Below are 19,762 nucleotides of genomic sequence, written 5' to 3' on the forward strand. Positions count from 1 at the left end.
GACAGCCCGGTGTAGCCCTTAGCTCAGTGGCTGTACAACCGGGTGTTTGAATGGTTTAGCGGTGGAAAGCACAAGTGCAACTGTGATGCGAGGATTATAAAACTTCAGCCAGTCTTCAGTAAAAAGAAAATACAGCCACATTGCCGGGGTTGGAGAAAAGGTAAGAAAAGCAGCGTTAGCTGGTGGACAAACGTAAGGAAGCTTTGCTGCCCTTGGATTAGTTAGCGAGCTAAGGGCTAAGTGTAAGCTAGGCTACAGACTGGCTAACAACCCGTTTACCAACATGGATGCTGGTTGCTTTCGTTTGATGGAGTGGAGATTATCCGCTTTAACCACGGTTTGATTCCCGAGCCGACCGGTAATTTCTAGTTTGGTTGCCGCTACACAGAGTCCTTCAGTAAGTCGTGAGAAGGCAGACAGGCTCTGAATCAGATCCCGGAGCTCAGTATCGATTATTGTTGATTGAAACGTACCTAAATTATTTGGTAAGGTAAAACAGTTTGAGAACAACACAGGATAAATCCGGATTTAAATTCTGAAGCTTGTGTGCTTTTGATCTCAAAGCTGGCGCTAGGTTTGGAAAATGTTGGAGACAGGTGCAAGTTGGGGTGGTGGTGGTAAGGGGGTGGGGGTGTTTGATCAGCTGCAGGTTCACAAAATGTTGTGATTAAAAGTCAATTGTTTAAAGTAATCCTGTTGTTCCAGGGACAGAATATATATATATATATATATATATATATATATATATATATATATATATATATATATATATCTGAATATCTGAAATCTGAAATAATGGGAGCAGGGGCAGTATTTTTTACTGTCTGTTATATCTATTATTTGGCAGGTGGTTTATATTGGGCTTTTTGAATTTGTTTTGTTAATTTAATTTACAGATACAAAACAAAAATAGATTAATTCTGCACATCAGTAAATACAAGTCAGTATATATTTTCTGACTCACACAATTTACTTTTATGTTCTGACTTGTCTTATCCGACTTGTGTAATTTTCTTTTCAGATGCTTTTATAATTTTTTCTCATTTTTTGTGACTTTAAAATGTACTTGTATTTCTCATCTTGCAGAATTGATCCATGTTTGTAGACTTTTCTGTTGTTTTTATCTGTACTTGTTTAGTTTAAAATATGGAGATACAAGTTAATAGAACTTATGTCAGTTTCTTAGCTTCGTAGTTTTACAAACTGGCCGTCTATGTGTGTGTGTGATTAAGTGTCTAACAGAGACTGTTAGCTCAGTTTAATCAGTAACATCGTGTTACACAGTCTTCATTCACTGCTGTTATCTTTGTGGTTGTAGGCCAACCAGCTACTATAACGTGACTGTCAGACTGTCCCATCAACTTTTATTCTCATGTAACAATGACCATCTTCTTCCTTTCCCGTCTTCATGGAAATATATAGAATATAATTGAGATAATATAAAGTGCTTTATCAGCAAAGTAAAGTTGTCAACAAGCAGTTTTTGAAAATTATTTGCTATAGGCTATATAAATTTTTATCTGATTGTTCTTCTTTGTGGCTTTGTTTTTGTTTGAATTTGTTGTTTTTGCATTAGCTAATGTAACTGTTAAAGTAGCTAGGCATAATAAAAATAAACAACCCTATGCATCAGCTCAGACGCAGCATTGGTGTTGGAAGAGATGCCAAACAGTCACGTGGCAACTGTACAGCAACTCGTCTGTCTTCAAGCCCTCATTAAAGATGAGCTTTTAGCAATAAAAACTGTATGTTTTGGTTCTGTACATAAAATAGTAAAATTTTTGGATCATTTGCACATATTTATGAAATTCTTTTTGCAAAACGGCGAGCATCTTTATTAAACTTCAGCTGTACAGTTATTTTCCTAAGCATGGTGTGGGAAATTGGTGTAGTTAAATAAAGAAATTTACTTGCATTTTTATGAAACTACTCAAACAATCCACTTACATGAAAATGATTATCCTTGTCCATGAGCAGCAGAAGCTCTTTTTAGAGAATATTTTATCAGGGTCAAAGCATATCCAGTCCCACTGGCAACAGGGAAGTATTATTTATCATTTATCATCATCTTATCTTAATAAACTACTTAAATACACGTATAAGGCGCTTTTACACCTTGCAACATGGACGATGTGGACTAGAATGATCAGTTTGAGAGTAACGAGAGTAACATGACATCAGTTGAGAGTTTGCTGCCAAAATGAAATTACAGCATTAAATTATTATTATAATAATCATTATTATTATTATCATTATTATTCTAAATAGTAATAATGGGCCACAAAAACATCAAAAACAAACAGGGAAGCTCTACTAGTAGCTGCTCCGTACTGACACCTTAAAGCAGTTGTGCTTTGGGCACCCAAATGGCCTCAAAAATGGTTTGCCTCAAAATCATCACTTTCCATAAAGGACTATATCAGATACATGTCAGCAGCTCAGAGCAACTCGTACGTGCATGTTACTGATTGTTTTGCTTTGTTTTCTTTCCGTGCCTGTTGCAGTAAGGGCGTGTTAATGTGGGAAAGTTTGGCAAAGGAACAGTCCTTCCCTTTTAGATAAATAGGCAAGGCAGTTTATTTGCATAGCACAATTCAGCGACTTCAACTTTATTGAGACACTGAAACATCAGAAAATAAGAAGCATAATTTAAAATGAAAAATTAAAGAGAAAGGAAAAAGAAAGAACAATAAATAAAAACAGTATTAAAACATGATCAAGTTTAAAAGCTTAAAAGAAACAGATGCAGATTTTGACATTTTAAAATAAAAACTATTGAAATGCAGAGAACAGGTGGGTCTTTAACCTGGATCTAAATAAACTGAGTGTTTCAGCTGATCTGAGGCTTTCTGGGAGTTTGTTCCAGACATGTGGAGCATAGAAGCTGAATGCAGCTTCTCCATGTCTGGTTCTAAGAGTTGGAACTGATAAAGAGACCGGATCCAGGTGACCTGTGGGTTCATACAGGGTCAAGAGGTCACTGATGTAATAGACTGAGTCATCGTTGTTGGATTTCTTTGGTTATAGGAAAAATGACCAAGGTGTCATTGTGGAAGAGGGCTAGCCAGCTTGTAAACACGACAGAAAAACGTTGCAGTGAAAGGAGGAAAAACAGAATGTTTCACCACATGCAGGATAAACACCCAGTTTTGCACGACGAAGTAAGGTAAATGTTCACTAGCGGATTACAGTTATGTTAATCTTCATCTAACTTAACATTAAAATGAAACGTAATCCTGCCATGTATAATTATAATGTGAGTAATTTGGGCTTACAGCAACATGACAAGCTAATCAGAGTTCAATGAACGCTACTTTATACGCTAGAAAACGTCAAATCTTAACATTTCTTGGACAGATAGTTTTGCTGTTCAAACACGATTGACTCGATGTGTGATTGATGCCTTTTATTTAGACGTCAGTGCACAATATGTGATTGAAGAAACCATATTTAATTTCAGATATATGGTCTTGTTTTTTGTGTGTGTTCCAGTTTTATTTATGTGTCAAACAGCAGCTGTTCTGCTAAAGAACAACCAGAAATCAACGCTAGCTAGATGTTTTTCCTGGGTTTCTAAATTCTCTACTCAGGTTAAGAAAAAGATTTTTAAAACAATTTTTATTATGTAGTTTCCAGAAGCCTCCAAAGTCCAAGTAGCGGTCCCATAGAATTTTCATGTTTTCTCTGGGAGAAATCAGAATTTAGTTTACAGAGCAAAGAAGATTTAGTAGGAATGAGACTTTTTGTTTTTATATTATTTTATGTTTGCATCAACAGACCACAAAGACCTCAAAGGACATTTATTGCGTTGGAAAATTAACACAGAATAATCATGATAATTGTAAAATTATGATTATTTCTCTGACAGTTATCGTACCAAACAAATGTATAGTCATGACCTCACTAATACACATGTACAGTTTTCATTTTGAAAAAGAAGCAGCAGACTCAAGTCACAATTTGTCACGAGTGATTCCTCAAGACAGGATAATGCAGCATTCATGTGTCCTCGTGTTCGATACCGTCTTTCACTTTCCTTCTTCTGGCTTCCTCTTTTTTACCCTGACTTGATCCTTTCTTATTTCCAACAAATCACTCTGGATATTCATTGCAACTAAAAATGATTTATATTTATTCATAATGTGAAAGTGCCAAACTTTATTACTTTTACAGTGTTATAAATCCATTTAAAAATGAATTTCTGCATGTGACTGTGGTGACTGCACTTTCATTAGAGTGATGGGCTTAGCCTGCAGTCTACGTTAGCAGAGTCCTGCTCATTACTGTAATGTTTGCTGCTGCACCGTTAGCATGTCTGTGTCCATCTGAAAAGCTGACGCATGAACGCTGACTCCATGCAGACTGGAATTTCATTAACAAACTGGCCTCATTCTGCATTACAGAGTCCCTGTGCCCAGATTTGCACACTGATTGGAAAGCAATCATCTAATTAACGAGAGGGTTACCTGTTTGCTCTGTTTCCTAATCGTATCGCAGCACTTCTAAGAACTCGTAGTTTTGCTTTAAACTTATGTTGCCAAGTCGCTTTAGTTGCTGATTAATTCAGTTAAATTTAGCTTTATTTGTGTAGGGCCAGTTTACAACAAATTCATCTTAGGGCAATTTATTTTTTATTTTTTTACTGAGTACAATATGCTAAAATACTTTTAATTTTAACGTTTATTGACAAATCAGTGCCCTGTTACCAGTAACAGCACTTTATATTGCACTTTAATCATCTGGTGGGTTTTTACTCTGAGCAGATCATATCAGTTATCATTAAATAATAACACTGATTAATTTAGATTTGAACTTTTTATTTTATCATAACTAGAACAAATTAAAAACAGGAAAACAAAACCAAAGGAATATACAAAAAAAAGGAGAATAACGTCTTTGTCCAAAGGAAGTGAGAGAAAGCCCTTGCTTCACACCACGAGCTACCTCATATACTTTATAATATACTAATATAATATTACAAAGATCAATTATTAATATGGATTGATTCATAATGTTTATTAATAATTAATAACTAATAATCTTAGCTTCAGACATTATTGGTACTCCAAAGCAAGTTTGCGGCTAACATGGTGCAGCAGATTGATCATGTTTACCGATCAAGTAACTAGTTTACTAGAAGTATCTCCATGACAACAGTTGGCATAACACAGCTGCTCTGCTGCAGGTTAGTGGTGCAGCAGTGAAAAAGGTTCCCCTTCAAACACCACGTTCCCAACATTGTTTAGGTTGTTTAAACTGGTGTTTGTGGTATACAGCAAATTCATGTTATAACAAAAATAAAAAAACTGTTTTTGGTATGAGCCGATGGACCACCCAGCTCTACCAAAAAACTGTAGTATCTATTCCTATTAACAGTAATATTAAAGTTCTTTCATGGCTGCAAAGTTTTTGGAGACAGCAGTCTAGTTTCACTTAATGAAAATTTTTTGTTGCATCATTTTTGATTTGCTCTCTTAAGGCAGAAAAATGTCAGTACATCACATATAAAGCTTTGATTGGCCCAGTTCCTTCTCTAGCTCATTTGTGTAAATAGTCATTGGATCATACATATTGAGGAAACTGGGCAGAAGAAACCACTGCACCAGCATTTAGTTTCCCACTTTGCATGTGTGTGACAGCTGTTTCTGTGCAGGTTGTCACTGCTGTGGTCACACAGTCCCGGAGCCAGGCCGGACTACCAGGCCGAGCAGTTGATCACTGTGGGCTGGCACCATTTATCAAATGAATTTTTACTTTATAAGAGGTTTATAAGAGATTAGGTATAGATTACAATTAAAAAAACTTTTGCTGACACTAGACTTGGATTTAGCAGGTATCAGTTGTAACAGAACAGATTTAACGGAAATAGTTTGGAGCTTAACTAATAGTTTTCACATATAGAACAAGTTCACAGCCAATAAGGCTGCACAGTTAATCGAGTTTTAACCTCAACACATTGTAGGCACCTAAGTTTTAAATTAATGAGACTGTGCGACTTTTTTAATGTGTGCTCCGCCAGAAGCAACGCGAAGTGAAACCCTCAGTTCAGTGAAACCTTCAGTTCAGTGAAAATTGGGAAACTGGAATTCCCAACACGTAAAAACAAAAAGTTAGAAGTCAGACGTATGTCAGTATATAAATAAATTAGTATTGGTATTATTGGTAGTATTATTAGTTAATTTGCTTCTTCATATCAGTGAAGTATATAACCAATTAATTGGAAGATGTGATGTTAAAAGCAAAGGAAAAAAAGTGTTTCCCATGTTCAAGGTGAAGCAATAGCAGCGTCATCTGAAGTTCAAGCTTGGCAGTAACTAGGAGGCTTATTAGAAAGCAGACTGGCTAAAAACCGTCAGACTGCTTTTTTATTCTAACTGTTGTCAACCAGGTGATTTTTTTTACCAGTAAAAGAAAGGACTGAACCATAGATGTTGAGCCTTGAGAATGCAAGGAAACGAAGTGTCAACTCTTAAAAGGTGGTAGGCATTAATGAGGAAGTGATGACAAAGAGAAATGTCAGGATGTGTTGTTTATTTAACTCCCAGTAAGGCATGAGTCACTGATGACACTTCCCAGCTCAGCAGATGGAAATATGTAAAAAAAAAAAACAGTCATTGCTAGAAAGTTGATGACATTTTCATTTTCTATCAACTCTTGCACTGTTACGAAGGACTCCGAGCAGACAGGTTAAGGTAAGCAGGATTTATTATAAGAACTGAGGTGGTAACACAGGTTCTTACTATGAAGATAGGAGTAGTGGAAGTCTCTGGAAAATAATCAGCGATGCAGGTAGTCTGGACCGGGAAGGGGAGGTTAGGAGAGTCCAACAGCGTTGAAACGAGGTCCGACAACGACTGACTGTGTAGCTGGAGTATAAGTAGTCCTTGAGTCAGAGTGGCAGCAGGTGTAAGCCATCAGAATTCCGGTGATTGACTGCGGTAATGCGTTCCAGGTGTGTCTGTGACAGGGTCTGGTGCAACATGCACCCTCCTCCTCAAATGTAATACCTTCTGGTGGCCTTTGTGCCCAATTTAAATTATTGCATTGTTTTTTGACAAACCTTCTAAAACTGAATTATTTTCCAGATGGTGAATATAAGGGCATGGGTCTGGTGGTGATGAGTCTTAATAATAATAATAATAATAATAATAATAATAATAATAATAATAATAATAATATTAATAATAATACATTTTATTTGTGGGCGCCTTTCTAGATACTCAAGGTCACCTTACAAGATAAAACACAAGCATAACAAATCAATAAATACACTCATAAATAAACGGATGCATAAAACAATAATAAAAGCAGTGTGAAATATTACAGTGAGTGTGCCAGTTTAAACAGATGTGTTTTGAGTTTGGATTTGAACAGTTGTATAGAATCAGAGTTGCGGAGGTCTGGGGGGAGGGAGTTCCAGAGATGAGGAGCAGAGCAGCTGAAAGCTCTGCTCCCCATGGTAACAAGGCGGGCGGTGGGGATGGTCAGGTGGATGGAGGAGGAGGATCTGAGGGAACTGGTATGGAGATATGGAAGAGATCAGAAAGGTAGGGAGGAGCGAGGTTGTGGATGGTCTTGTAGGTGAACAGCAGGATTTTGTAGTGGATGCGGTAGGTGTCTGGGGGGCTGCTAAAACCAGGGCAAAACACACTCTACTATGCAGCTCACACAATTTTTCATCATCTGGCTTAAATCCAAAATACTTCCACACCGCAGCCGAATGCAAACATGTTTTTGGGATATAAGTTCGGATGGGGTGAGGGGGTGACTCTCACCACTACAGCTTGGGTTTTCATGGCTATGCATTTAAATCTCCTTACCACAGACTGGGTAGAAATGAGATATATGTGTGAGTCGAAATCGTGATTTTTTTTTCTATTCTGCACATGACAGGACTCAGAGTTGTGTTGGAAGTCTGAGGTGTACAGTGTAAAGAGCACAGTGCTTTGTGGTGCTCCAGTGTTGCTGACCACCATCTCAGACACAACCTGTCAGTCTTACAAGCTGGTCTGTGTGTTTAGTTGTCTTAAATCTTTCTTGAAGCTTCTTTACCAATGGCACAGGTATAATTGTATAATATGAATTTGTCTTGTACCACACACACCATTTTAAACAGTGTAAACAACGTCGAGAATGTGCAGCAGGAAGCTGTTTAAAGGGGGATTTCTTTGGCTGTTGAAGAAAAAGAGCAAAGTGTCATTGTAAACCAGCCTGTAAAGTATGACATGAAAAAGTTGCAGTGAAGGAGAAAATCCATCAAATATGTTTCACCAGCTGCAGGATAAACACCAGCAAAATGAAGGTATATGTGGGCTACAACAGTGGGTCCAACCCAAAATGCACAGGGGGTCCACAAAGCTGTGGTACACAGGCCCTGTGTGACTGTTGGGATCAAGGCCATGTCCACATGTCCACACAGAGACAAGCTGACATGTCTACCTACCTACGTTTGTCATTTTGATGTTTGGTTCACATGGAACCAGCATTTTGGCTTGAAAACAAACTTTTAAATCAGGCCCCAAAGTGAATAAATGGAGGTCATCAAATTTTGCTATACAACAATGTTTTAAAACGTGTGTCTTTAGCATAAAAACAAAAAGCCACACCTTGTGTGTCCAGTAGATTTTTGTCTATGGACTGTGTGGTTTATTGAGTTCAGTGAGCCTGTGGAGCTATGGTGGTGGAGTCCATGTCTGTCCTGGCAGCCCTGATTTTTCCTGCAGCATTTCATAAAGGAAATGTGTCTGAGATGCAAATGATTTGTCCTTAAAAAACAAGAAAATACAGTAAGGCTTTATGTTAGTTTCCTACAACTCTGGTTGGGCTTACAGCACAACATGATGAGTCTGAACGTTACATTATACGGGTGTGGAAAAAAAACAACTTTTATATGGATAGTTTCACATAAAACATAATTAGCTCAGACTGAGATCATCACCTTTATATTTGTAGTCATCATTGAGCAATGGCCTCTTAAAGAAACCACATGTAATTTCAGATATGTGTTCTTGTTTCTTTATTTTCAGTGTTTCTTATTATTTATGATTCTAAGCAGCAACTTTTTTTGCTATAGCACAGCTGGAAGTCAAACTTAACCAGATGTTTTCCTGGGTTTCTAAATTTTCTACTCAGGTTGAAAAGAAATGTTTAGAAAACATTTTTGTAATGTAGATTATAGAAAGAAGCCTCCCAAGTCCAGGTAGAGAAATCAGAGTTAATCTGTAGGATTTATTGATTCTTTACAGAGCAGAGGTAGTCATGGTTACTTTACTTCTATATTGATTAATTATGTTAGCATAAAAATATTGTAATTAAATTTAAAGACTTATAAAGTGTGATTTTACACATTTATAGTGTAAAATTAATTAACCCATAATAATAGTAAAAATGTAATACCATGATTTCTCTGACAGTAATCGTACCAAGAAAATCTGGAATTGTGACATCACTAATCCAGATTCTGTTTACTGTATAATACTGTTTTTATTGTATAATAAACACTTCAGCAGACTCTTCTCAGCCAGTCTGGTTCAGTGGTTAACAGTCATGCATGGGAGGAAAATAATACAGTCAAATACTGAAAAACAATACCCTGGTATGTAATTTTGGTCATATCTCACAGTGTCTCATACTTAAACCTAGAGCTGACCACCATATGCTGCCCACCAGCATTTGCTGAGTGTCTCTTCCTGACAAAAAATCTCATTGGTCACCTTCCTCATGTAGGCAGGTCTTTTTCTTCAGGCTTTACTCTGAACAGGCTGGATATGATGTTGAACACACACACTAGCACAGTGTCATGTTGCTAATCCCAACAGTACTGATGAATTGTCCTCATTGGTTAATCCCAGTCAGATGGAGAGATGGGGGTCTGTGTTGCTACTGGTTAATCCGAGGAGCTGTAGTAGGCGGGATTTAGGGAGGTGTTAAATCAGACATGTTGTTCAGGAAAGCCAGTGTTCCCTTGACAATAGAGACCATCTGGTCTAATAAAGACCTTTATACATACATATATATATATATATAGATATATATTTTAAATCCTTCTCTATCATCTTTTTTTTCTCTCTACAGTGTTTGACAGGTTTGCTTTTCATGTACCATGTTCTTATTTAAAGCCGGAGTCTCGTCATACTTTGGTTTAATCCACATTGTGCCTTCTTCTCATTCTCTTCCTGTTGAGAATTATCACAGTATACGTAGGTGACAAGCCAGTGACAATCTGCTAAAGTTAACCTCCTTCCACTTTCTCTAAGAGTTTAACACGCTTAGAGAAACATCTTCCCAATGTGTGAGCAGTAAAGACTGACCAACACAGAATATCTGGTGTTATTTAGACTTAGATCCCGTACCAATACAAATACTTAATTTAGACTTAATTGTCAGAAATTACCAACAGTCTCAAGAACTGGTCACCTGTCAGCAATGACTGGATGTATGAAGGCCTCATAAGAAGTTTTTGTTGCCTTTTTTTTGGAAAGTATAGTTAAAATGCTGTAAATTGATTTATATATATATATATATATATATAGTTTTAAATGTGAACGCAGACCCCAAAAGTCCTAATTGTTCATCATGTTATGGTGACTGGAAAATGATGCATCACATTTCATGGTTAAGATTATTTAGTCCTCTGAGGTCTAGGGAATAATTGATTAAAATAAATAATTAAAATAATTTTTAAGACAATTGTTTACTAATTTTGATTTTACTTTAATATTTCACTCTTTAAATCATTTACCTTCCTTTGTTTAGAATTTTTCTTTTCAGTACAACCCCACATGTTCTTATAACTGTTGTTGTTTTCCATTTTAATATAAATTTTATTAACAAACTGGACCTAAAATCACACAAAAAAACATAAAATCTTAATAAGAAAATAATAAACATTTTTATAGCTTGGAATGCAAGTATAAATGATAAAATCCAAAACCTATGTACAAATTTAGCAAACACCAAAGTTTTATAAGCAGGGATGTGAATCCCCACCACTGAGGCTGATTCGAAACACATCTCGATACTCTGCCAGCGATACGATACAGTAACGATACAGTGAAGCCCCCTGCTGATATGATGTGATTCCTCAATAATTTGACAACAATTTGACTTTATACAATGAGATTTGGTTCAGTATGATTCATGATTTGAAACTATTCAACATGATACAAAGAATTTACGAGCCTGGTTTCTAAATAACATCACAATTATTTTGTCTTCTCTCTTTCCCTGTGAAGGATGTATTTGATATTTGATTGTTTTCTATAAAGCAAACCAATAAATCCAACTTAAAAAGATGCAATTTAATATGGTCCAGACAGAGGATTGCTTTATTCCTAATATACTAAATCATACACATTTTTTCATTGCATTAGTTTTTTTTGCCTCTAATTAAAAACAACAAAAGCCCTTGTCTTTTTTTAAAGATGATGAATGATTGTGGGCATTTTTTTAAGCTAGAAGCTCCCCATGGTAGAGCATCCTTTAAAAAATTCCTGGATCCAGGCAGTGATCCAGATCACCCCCAAAAACACATTAAAATAATTTCCGTGACTTTGTGATGGTAGCTTTGTTGTTACATGATAGTTTTTCTTCAGAAAGGTGCAGGTCTGGTCCTGTCTGTTTACCTGAAATGGTTCATGATGATCTGTAAGCCTGTTAACTCCCACAGACCTGTAGTCAGACCGTTATCAACCAGTATTAGAACTCACTAACAACTCTGTTCAAAGGTCAGGATATGCATCGTTCTTAAGGGATCAAAACCATTTCATGTGTTGCTTTGTGTGCTAGGGATTTACCATTACATTTTAGCAAAGTGTTTTTGTTTTGTCCAGTTGCTCTGAAAACATTTATGCATAAAGTTTGACCCGTGAAGGGTGTGCTGGGTTTGCCAGACCTAAATAACCCTCTATAACTCCAATAAAATCCCTCACACGGTCACATTTAATCAGTCTGGATTTTTATGTGATGTAGGAGAAAAAATCCTTTAATTACAAATCAGGCTTATTTGTAATTATGCTGTAGTCGTTGCATCGCCTCAGGAAGTCCAGGAAGTAAACTCGGGCGGTCTGGACGATCTCCAGCCGCTTGTCCCGGCTGGTCTGCTTCATGTGCAGGGCTCCGAGCAGGGCGGGCAGCAGCAGGTACTTCAGGTCTGCGGTGGAGATCTCCTCCAGCTCCTCGTTGCGGCTGGTAAACATAACGGAAACAGACTTTTTCCATCTGAGAATCCATGATGTGGAAAATCTTTGCCCAACAAACTCAGGTTCAAAATCATTGGGTCGGGGGCTTACTGGGCCAGTAGAGACACTAGGACATTTTGTTTCTGATACTTACATAAATTACAACTATATGATGGAATAAAGCAGGGGTGTCAAACCTAAGGCCCAGGAGCAAATACTAGCCCACCAAAGGGCCCAACCTGGCCCACGGGATGAATTTGGAGAATATGGAAATGAGATTTGTAAATAGGAACTTTTTTAAGACAGGCGGTAATTTGTTCTGTCTTTTTATGTTTATTAACTAATAGATCTGATCAGTTCGTATGGTGAGGTGAGTCCGTTCAAGTGGTCAGGATCACTACATGTAAAAATGTACGCGTATGACACTTAAAACAACTTTAAACTCTTCAGAGGTTACTGTGATCATCATATGAAATTCTGTGTTTTTCTGTTCCAGATACCTGTGATTAAAAGTGTGATTTGGAGTTTTCATTATTTCTGGGTTACTATGCCGTTACTTTCTGGTCTGGCCCTCTGGAGATCAGCTTGTGCTGCATCTGCATCCTGAACTAAAATGAGCTGGACTCCCCTGAAATAAAGGAAGCCCCTGAAGTTTTATTAAAAGCTCTAGTTGTGTAGCTGTGGAGATGGAGAGAGGAAGGTGTACCAGGAAACATGAAAGAACCACAGATCAAGACACAAACCTGAACCTCCACAGCCACCGAGCACCTCCAACACCCCCTTAAACGAAGGGAACAAGCTGCTCAGAATCCTGCATTTATGGTTGAAGGACCACATCAGTGCCTGCTGTGGAGTCCTGATTCTAGATCAGTTTATTTTAAGGGATCTTATCTTACAGTTTTCAGACTGAAACACCAGGTTCAACCCCAGTAGCAGCTAAATATAATCCTACATGTAACGACAGCATAAACCTGCATAGTTAACATACCTTTTTACAGCTCTCACCTGCTTCCTGCTCTCATGTTAAAGCACTTCATTCATCTGAGCAGTCCTGTTAGTTTAGATCTGATAACCATCTTGTTTACTGGAGTTTCTCACTGCTTGACTTGCTGGAAGTATGACAGTCATTCAGGACATGCCTCTGCCCAGCCGAGTGTTCGTCATCGTCAGACATTTTCATTTCAACTTGTTTCAAGGTTGCAGTTTGTTTTTTTTTGTTTGTTTATTTTAACTATCTGACGCTTTGTTGCTTGTTGGTGTTTTTACCTGACAGGTGATAGGCTGAGTGAGCGAGGGAGCAAGTAAAGGAAGGCAACCAAGGAAGACAGACCATGGACCACCAGAGACAGAGGACCCTCTCTACATCAGGAGAATCGCTTTACGTTGTGCTCGGAGTTGACAAGAGCGCCACGACAGAGGACATCAAGAAATGCTACAGGTATTCTCCATTTTCATCCCGCCCTGCGAACACGAAGCCCCTCAGCCGGTGGGAGGGTTTAGATTGGAACCACTAGAGGGAGCCTTGTGATCATGTTGTGTTTTCACTTTTAAATCTTTCTCAGCCTCTGATTAAATGTTTCAGGTTACATTCCTCTTCAGTCTGTTGCCTTTAAAAGCTAAGATTAAGAAACGATCTAATATTTATCTGATCTCTGTGTGGACAATATTCATTATATTAAGGAACGTTTTTGTTCAAAATTAGCTGAGTCATAGTTTTTATTTGACCCCCATGTGTTTTTCAGAAAATAGATCTTCTTCTTGTCTTTCTACAGGAAACTGGCTTTGAAGTTTCACCCAGATAAAAACCCAGACAACCCAGACGCAGCTGAGAAATTTAAGGAAATAAACAACGCCCACTCCATCTTGGTGGACCCCACCAAGAAGAACATCTACGACAAATACGGCTCATTGGGGCTCTACGTGGCAGAACAGTTTGGAGAGGAGAACGTCAACACCTACTTTGTTCTGTCCAGCTGGTGGGCCAAGGTATGTCACTTCAGACTCTATAAACCTGTGAAATTTTCTATTATTGAATTTAGGGAAGTAAAAAAAAGACAAAAACACTAGAAGCACTCAGAGAGCGCAGATCTCTGGCAAGCCATAGGGTCACTCACCTGAGAAAAGGCCCAGCAGCCCACCCACTTACCAACCCCTTACTTCAAGCTAATATCATTCTGTTTCCATCATCAGGACAGAGGTCACATTATTTTAACATCTACCATGGTGTTTTCTTAAGTTTTTTTTTATTATTATTATTATTATTTTTTGCACCATTAATTCTGGGCATTATCTGCTGAGTCAGAAGCTGTAATGACAAAATTACAGAGTATAGAAAGTTTACTTCTCTAAGTATTTTCTCCCATGCTGACACATCATTTTACAGGTTTTCATAATGTGACTTTTTTTAAACAGCAGGATAGCTTAAAACCACAAAGCAACCCAGTTATCGATCTAATAAAACTACCATACAATAAATATCAGGTCCACTTTGCTAGTACCGGGTTTGATTCCCCCTTTTCCCTCCAGAACTTCCGTAATTCTTGGTGTCATGGTTCCAACAAGGTCAGAGATTTTGCTCCATATTGACATGATAGTGTCTCAACTGGGTTGAGATGCTACGTCCCAGATACTTAACTGAAACTTTCGCTATGAAAATGAGAAGAACTTTAGATTTTAGAAAAAATTAACCAAGTTTTAAAGTCTTGATATATCCTCCAATACTAAAATACTCTACTTCATGGTTGAAGTTTGAAAATCAAACCGTGAAATCATCAGCAGGGATGAGGGATCTTATACCTCCTCATCCCAGACAGCAGGGGACGTAACTGTCCTCCCAGAAGCATCATGTGACCCATATCAGGAAGACTTCAGGACGTTATCGAACCATGTCAAGGATAATCCCTTGTAGATCAGCAGTTTCTGAAATACTCAGACCAACAATCATGCCACTCTCAAAGTCACGTAAATCCTCTCTCTTCTTCATCCTGATGCTCCGTTTGAACCTCAGCAAGTCTTCCTCACCATGTCTACATGTCTAGATGTGTTGAGTTTCTGCCATGTGATTGGCTGGTTAGATATCTGTGTAAAGCACCGTTTTTTCTCCAGTGAACTGAGAACTTCTCTCTCTGTCTTTATCCTGCAGGCCTTGTTCGCCTTCTGCTGCCTGGCAACAGGTTGTTATTGCTGCTGCTGCCTGTGTTGCTGCTGTAACTGTTGCTGTGGTAAATGTAAACCTCAGCCGCCCATGGACCAGGAACCCGAGTTCTACGTCTCCCCGGAGGACCTGGAGGCCCAGATGACCGCTGAGGAGAGAGGTGAATGCTGCCATCGTTACGGGATCGCTCACATCGACCTTTTGTGCATCTCGATCCGTAGTAGCTGCATGCTACTGCCACTGCTGCTTTTTCACTTTTCTAATACGTGTGTTTGTTTTCTTCTCAGGTGGCAGCGACCCCATCGTCATGCAGCCGTCATCAGCCACAGAAACCACCCAGCTCACCTCTGATGCACACTACAGCTACAAGACTGACTCATACTAAACACACTAGCACACACACACACACACAAACTCTTTACAAGCAAGCACAGCTACTAGGGCTGGGCAGATTTACAACTTCCAACTGTATTTACTTTTCCTCGACTGTACGGATGCAAGTCGTGCATGTGACCTCTAACTTTTATTCTAATGAGTTGTTTTATAAGGAAAAACAGCTGGAAGGTGATCTTTACATCTATGTAATCTCAGCTGTGAAGCAGGAAAGAAGCTAAAAGTTGAATTCTGACATCAGTGGCAGGATTTAAGTACTGTTATATGACAAACAATTAGAAATTAAACCCTTAGATATCTTTTCTAAATGACCACTTTGTCATAAAGAACATATTGCCCAGCCCTAACTGCTATTTTAACAGTCAGTAACACACACTTTCTGCATATGCTGCACATACAAACACTTGTGTTTTGTTTATCCCTTTCATGCACATCAGAGAATACTGACAGAAATGAGCTCTGCAGCTCATCCCTTTTTCTTTTTTTACATATTAAACTGGGAGAAGAAAGAGAGAAACTTGGAGAAGCAAAGTTAAAAACAAGGCAAACAGATTAATCTTTTAACTTTGGAGTCTTAGCTGCAGATTGCACCTGAATAATCCCCCGTTTTATCTTTCCTGGAACACAACAGACATGATGAAATTTCAGTAATATTTCCCGGGATGTTTTTACCTGTAAATGATGCACTTTTTTTTAACTCTTAAAAAATGTAGAGATGATATTGAGGAAAGAAAAGACACAAGTAACACTTGTAGAATATGCACTGAATTTCAAGAGGGATGTTTTTATTGTGCAAAACTAAATGAAAAGAGATAATTGTGTTTCAGCTCCTTCCATGCCCTCAGATTAGAATTTCTTTAATTTTGCATTAATCTGAAATCACCAGCATTACCGTGAGCATGTCTGCGGGTCGGTGTGCTTCCTGGATCTGAAAGACAACACTGTCCTTACACGTCAAGACAAGGAAACTTTCATCTTGTTCTTGAATTTAAACATGTTTATTCACTTTTAATACTCAAGTAAGCATCATAAGAGGAAAACAAGGAAATGCCAATAGACAAACTGCCCGTCCAAAATAAAACACATAGAAAACATTTACATATATATTTGGTTAGACCGCCTTTAGCTTTGATTCCAGCTGTGGCATCATTTCAGAAAGCTCCTGCAATGTCACAAAATTTATTTCCATCTAGTGTTGCTGTAATTCTTCACCAAGATCTTATATTGACGATGGACGACCAGTGTTCAAAGCCTTCTCCAGCACATCCCAAAGATCCTCGGTGGGGTTCAGGTCTGGACTCTGTGGTGGCCAACCCATGAGTGAAAATGATGTTTCCTGTTCCCTGAACCACTCTTTCACAGTCTGAGCTCCATGAAATCTGGCCCTGTCATCTGTGAATATGGCCGTGCCTCTGGGAGGATGGAACCTAGACCTGAATCTAGACCCGACCAACTGCAGCAACCCCAGATCATAGACTGCCCCCACAGGCTTGTACGGTAGCACTCGGCATGATGGCTGCATCACTGCCTCTCCTCTTACCCTGATGCTCCATCGCTCTGGAACAGGGTAGATCTGGACTCGTCAGACCACAGAGTCCAGTCTGGAGATCGACAAGCCGGTTAGTGATACAGATTTAATTTACCGGGTGGTCTACGTTCCTACCTTCACCTTTGGTCATCAGCTGTGGGTAGCGACTGAAAGAATAAGATCGCAGATACAAGCAGCTGAAATGAGAAGCTCGGTAATCCGGGAGGGGTAGAGGAGCAGAAGAAGAACCTCTGCTCCTCCACACCTAGAGGAGCCAGATGAGGTGGCTCAGACATCTGGTCAGGATGCCTCCTGGACGCCTCCCTGGTGAGGTGTTCCACCGGGAGGAGACCCGGGGAAGACCCAGGACACGCTGGATGGACTACATCTCAGCCGGTCTGGGAACGCTTCGTAATCCCCCCAGATGTGCTGGAAAAAGTGGCCGAGAAGACAGAAATCTGAGATTCCTGCCTAGGCCGCTGCCCCCGCAATTCCAACCCGGATAAGCAAAAGAAGATGGATAGATAAAACATCTTTGCATCTTTTCCACGACCAGAGGATGTATCTTCCATGGTGGTTGAAGAAAGTTCCTCAGTAGAACTTGCTGCAGCACAGTCTACAGTCCACAATAAGAAGAACTTAATAATAAATAAAAACGATCACAGGCTTAACGTTCCTACGAAATATGAAGCAGGAAGTTGGAACTTACATGAAGGTCAGCCTCACTTTTTTGTTAAAGCAAGCTAAAAAACTTAAAGTTCAAAGCAGAACTAATTATTATTGGTGTTAGAAAAGGTGTGTAAACATGTTTATACCGTCATGTTTACATGTTGGACAACAGAAAACCATTATTTCAGAATCCCAGGACTTCTTCCAGACACATTCACCCTCCCACGCCTCCAGGCTCCGGAGACTATTTACTTATTAACTGTTCTCAGAGTTGCCCCGTGATTGTTTTCCAATAATAACTTTATTATTTATTAATGATAACGAGACTAGTTCCTGTAACATGCTCCAGAGATAAATTCCTCCAGATTTTGTCGTCTTCCACACATAAATCCTAAAAACCCACCAGCTGCTGGGGCGGAAGCTTTCCAGCCACCAACAGACATCCACTCATGCTTCATCCCTGCTCTTCCTCCCAGCTTCCTTCCTCTTCTTCCTCGTCTGTGTTCAGCCTGTATTTGCTGGCTGTTCGTGTTACCTGTAAAGGCGTTGTGTGTGTGTGTGCTGTGGGAAACCCAGCAGAGTCCAGTGTCACAAGTAGAGAAATGACATTTCCAGACGCTTGTGGCCCCTGTTTTCACTCAGATGATGCATCACTGTAACAATGATTGTTTTTTTTTTTTGTTTTGTTTTGTTTTTAGCTTTTTTTTAGCTTTTGGTTTGTGAGAAGGTTGAAATGCTGTACATGTTGTGTAAAGTGCATCTTTAGATTTCATTATCAGATATTTGACACCTTGTTTTTTTTTCCTGTATCTGACTAGATTTTCTTTTCATCTTTTTTTCTTATTTATGTCATTAAGGGAGGATATTAATATCCAAAGTCTTACTATCTCATGTGGTGGGAGTTTTGTAGAATATATAATAATCATAGCAGATAAAGAGCAGTTTACAACAATCAGTCTTGTTAGGGTGTTTTTTTTGTTTGTTTTGTTTTGTTTTTTGTTTTTTTGTAGTTTATTTGTCACACACCAGTAGCAGTCCAGAAGGGATGAAATACAGGACGACTGTGGTTGTTTAAAGTTTGATTGTTTTGTAAGAAAAAGAAAAAACCTACATGGAACCAAACTGGTTCACTTATTTCCTGCTTCAGAAGCTCAGTCAAACTCCTACTCGTGGATCTCTACATATCATGAGCGAGTGCAATAAGGGCTGACGAAGTGTGTTTTGTGACTGAGATCCACTTTTAGATTAATGGTCAAAATGAGCAAATGCAAATAAAATGTATCCCTAAAAAGAATTAGATGGAAACAGATCCAGTTTGAACCAAATAAATCTGTTGATTCAACCTGAAATCCATGAACCTGGAGTCTGGACACTTCCACTGCTCGATCCAAAACAGCGACAGAAGTGAAGTTATTTTAGTGTGGATAGTGTCCAGATGCATTATTTTATTTATTTTCCTTATTATTTGGTTGCAGTATTAGCCGGTATGTGGAAGGGATGTGTAGGATTTTAGATGTAAACGGTGGGATGAGCTGCATATACACGCAGGTCCGAGTCCAGACTTTAGAGATGTGAAGGTTTTCTGTTTCTAGCATGGACTGCTCATGTTTGTGTCTGTCAGGCAGACGTTTATGGGTAAATAATGAAGCGTCTGATGTACGGTGTAAAATAAATGATTATGATGCTTCAGAGACTCAGTTGCCGTTGTGTGTTTCTTTCATTACAAATGTGGAAATATAAAGTATCTCTCAAAAGTAAGTGCACCCTCTACATGTCAGCAATAATTTTAATGAGCTGACTGGACTCCAACGGCCTCCACAGCCACCAGATCTCAGTCCA

The 19,762-nt window shown here is 38.7% G+C and overlaps 1 protein-coding gene across 1 annotated transcript; it reads left to right on the forward strand.

Annotated features, from left to right (window-relative positions):
- The first annotated feature begins 13 nt into the window (after positions 1-13).
- dnajc5ab (DnaJ (Hsp40) homolog, subfamily C, member 5ab) lies at positions 14-19,616 on the forward strand. Its single transcript, XM_042002923.1, has 5 exons — positions 14-160; positions 13,453-13,617; positions 13,952-14,165; positions 15,322-15,493; positions 15,621-19,616. The coding sequence occupies exons 2-5, from the start codon at positions 13,511-13,513 to the stop codon at positions 15,716-15,718; spliced, it is 591 nt and encodes a 196-aa protein (XP_041858857.1). The 5' UTR covers positions 14-160; positions 13,453-13,510; the 3' UTR covers positions 15,719-19,616.
- The last annotated feature ends 146 nt before the right edge of the window (positions 19,617-19,762 follow it).

This window comes from Melanotaenia boesemani, chromosome 13, assembly GCF_017639745.1.
Source record: "Melanotaenia boesemani isolate fMelBoe1 chromosome 13, fMelBoe1.pri, whole genome shotgun sequence".
Taxonomy (NCBI): Eukaryota; Metazoa; Chordata; class Actinopteri; order Atheriniformes; family Melanotaeniidae; genus Melanotaenia; species Melanotaenia boesemani.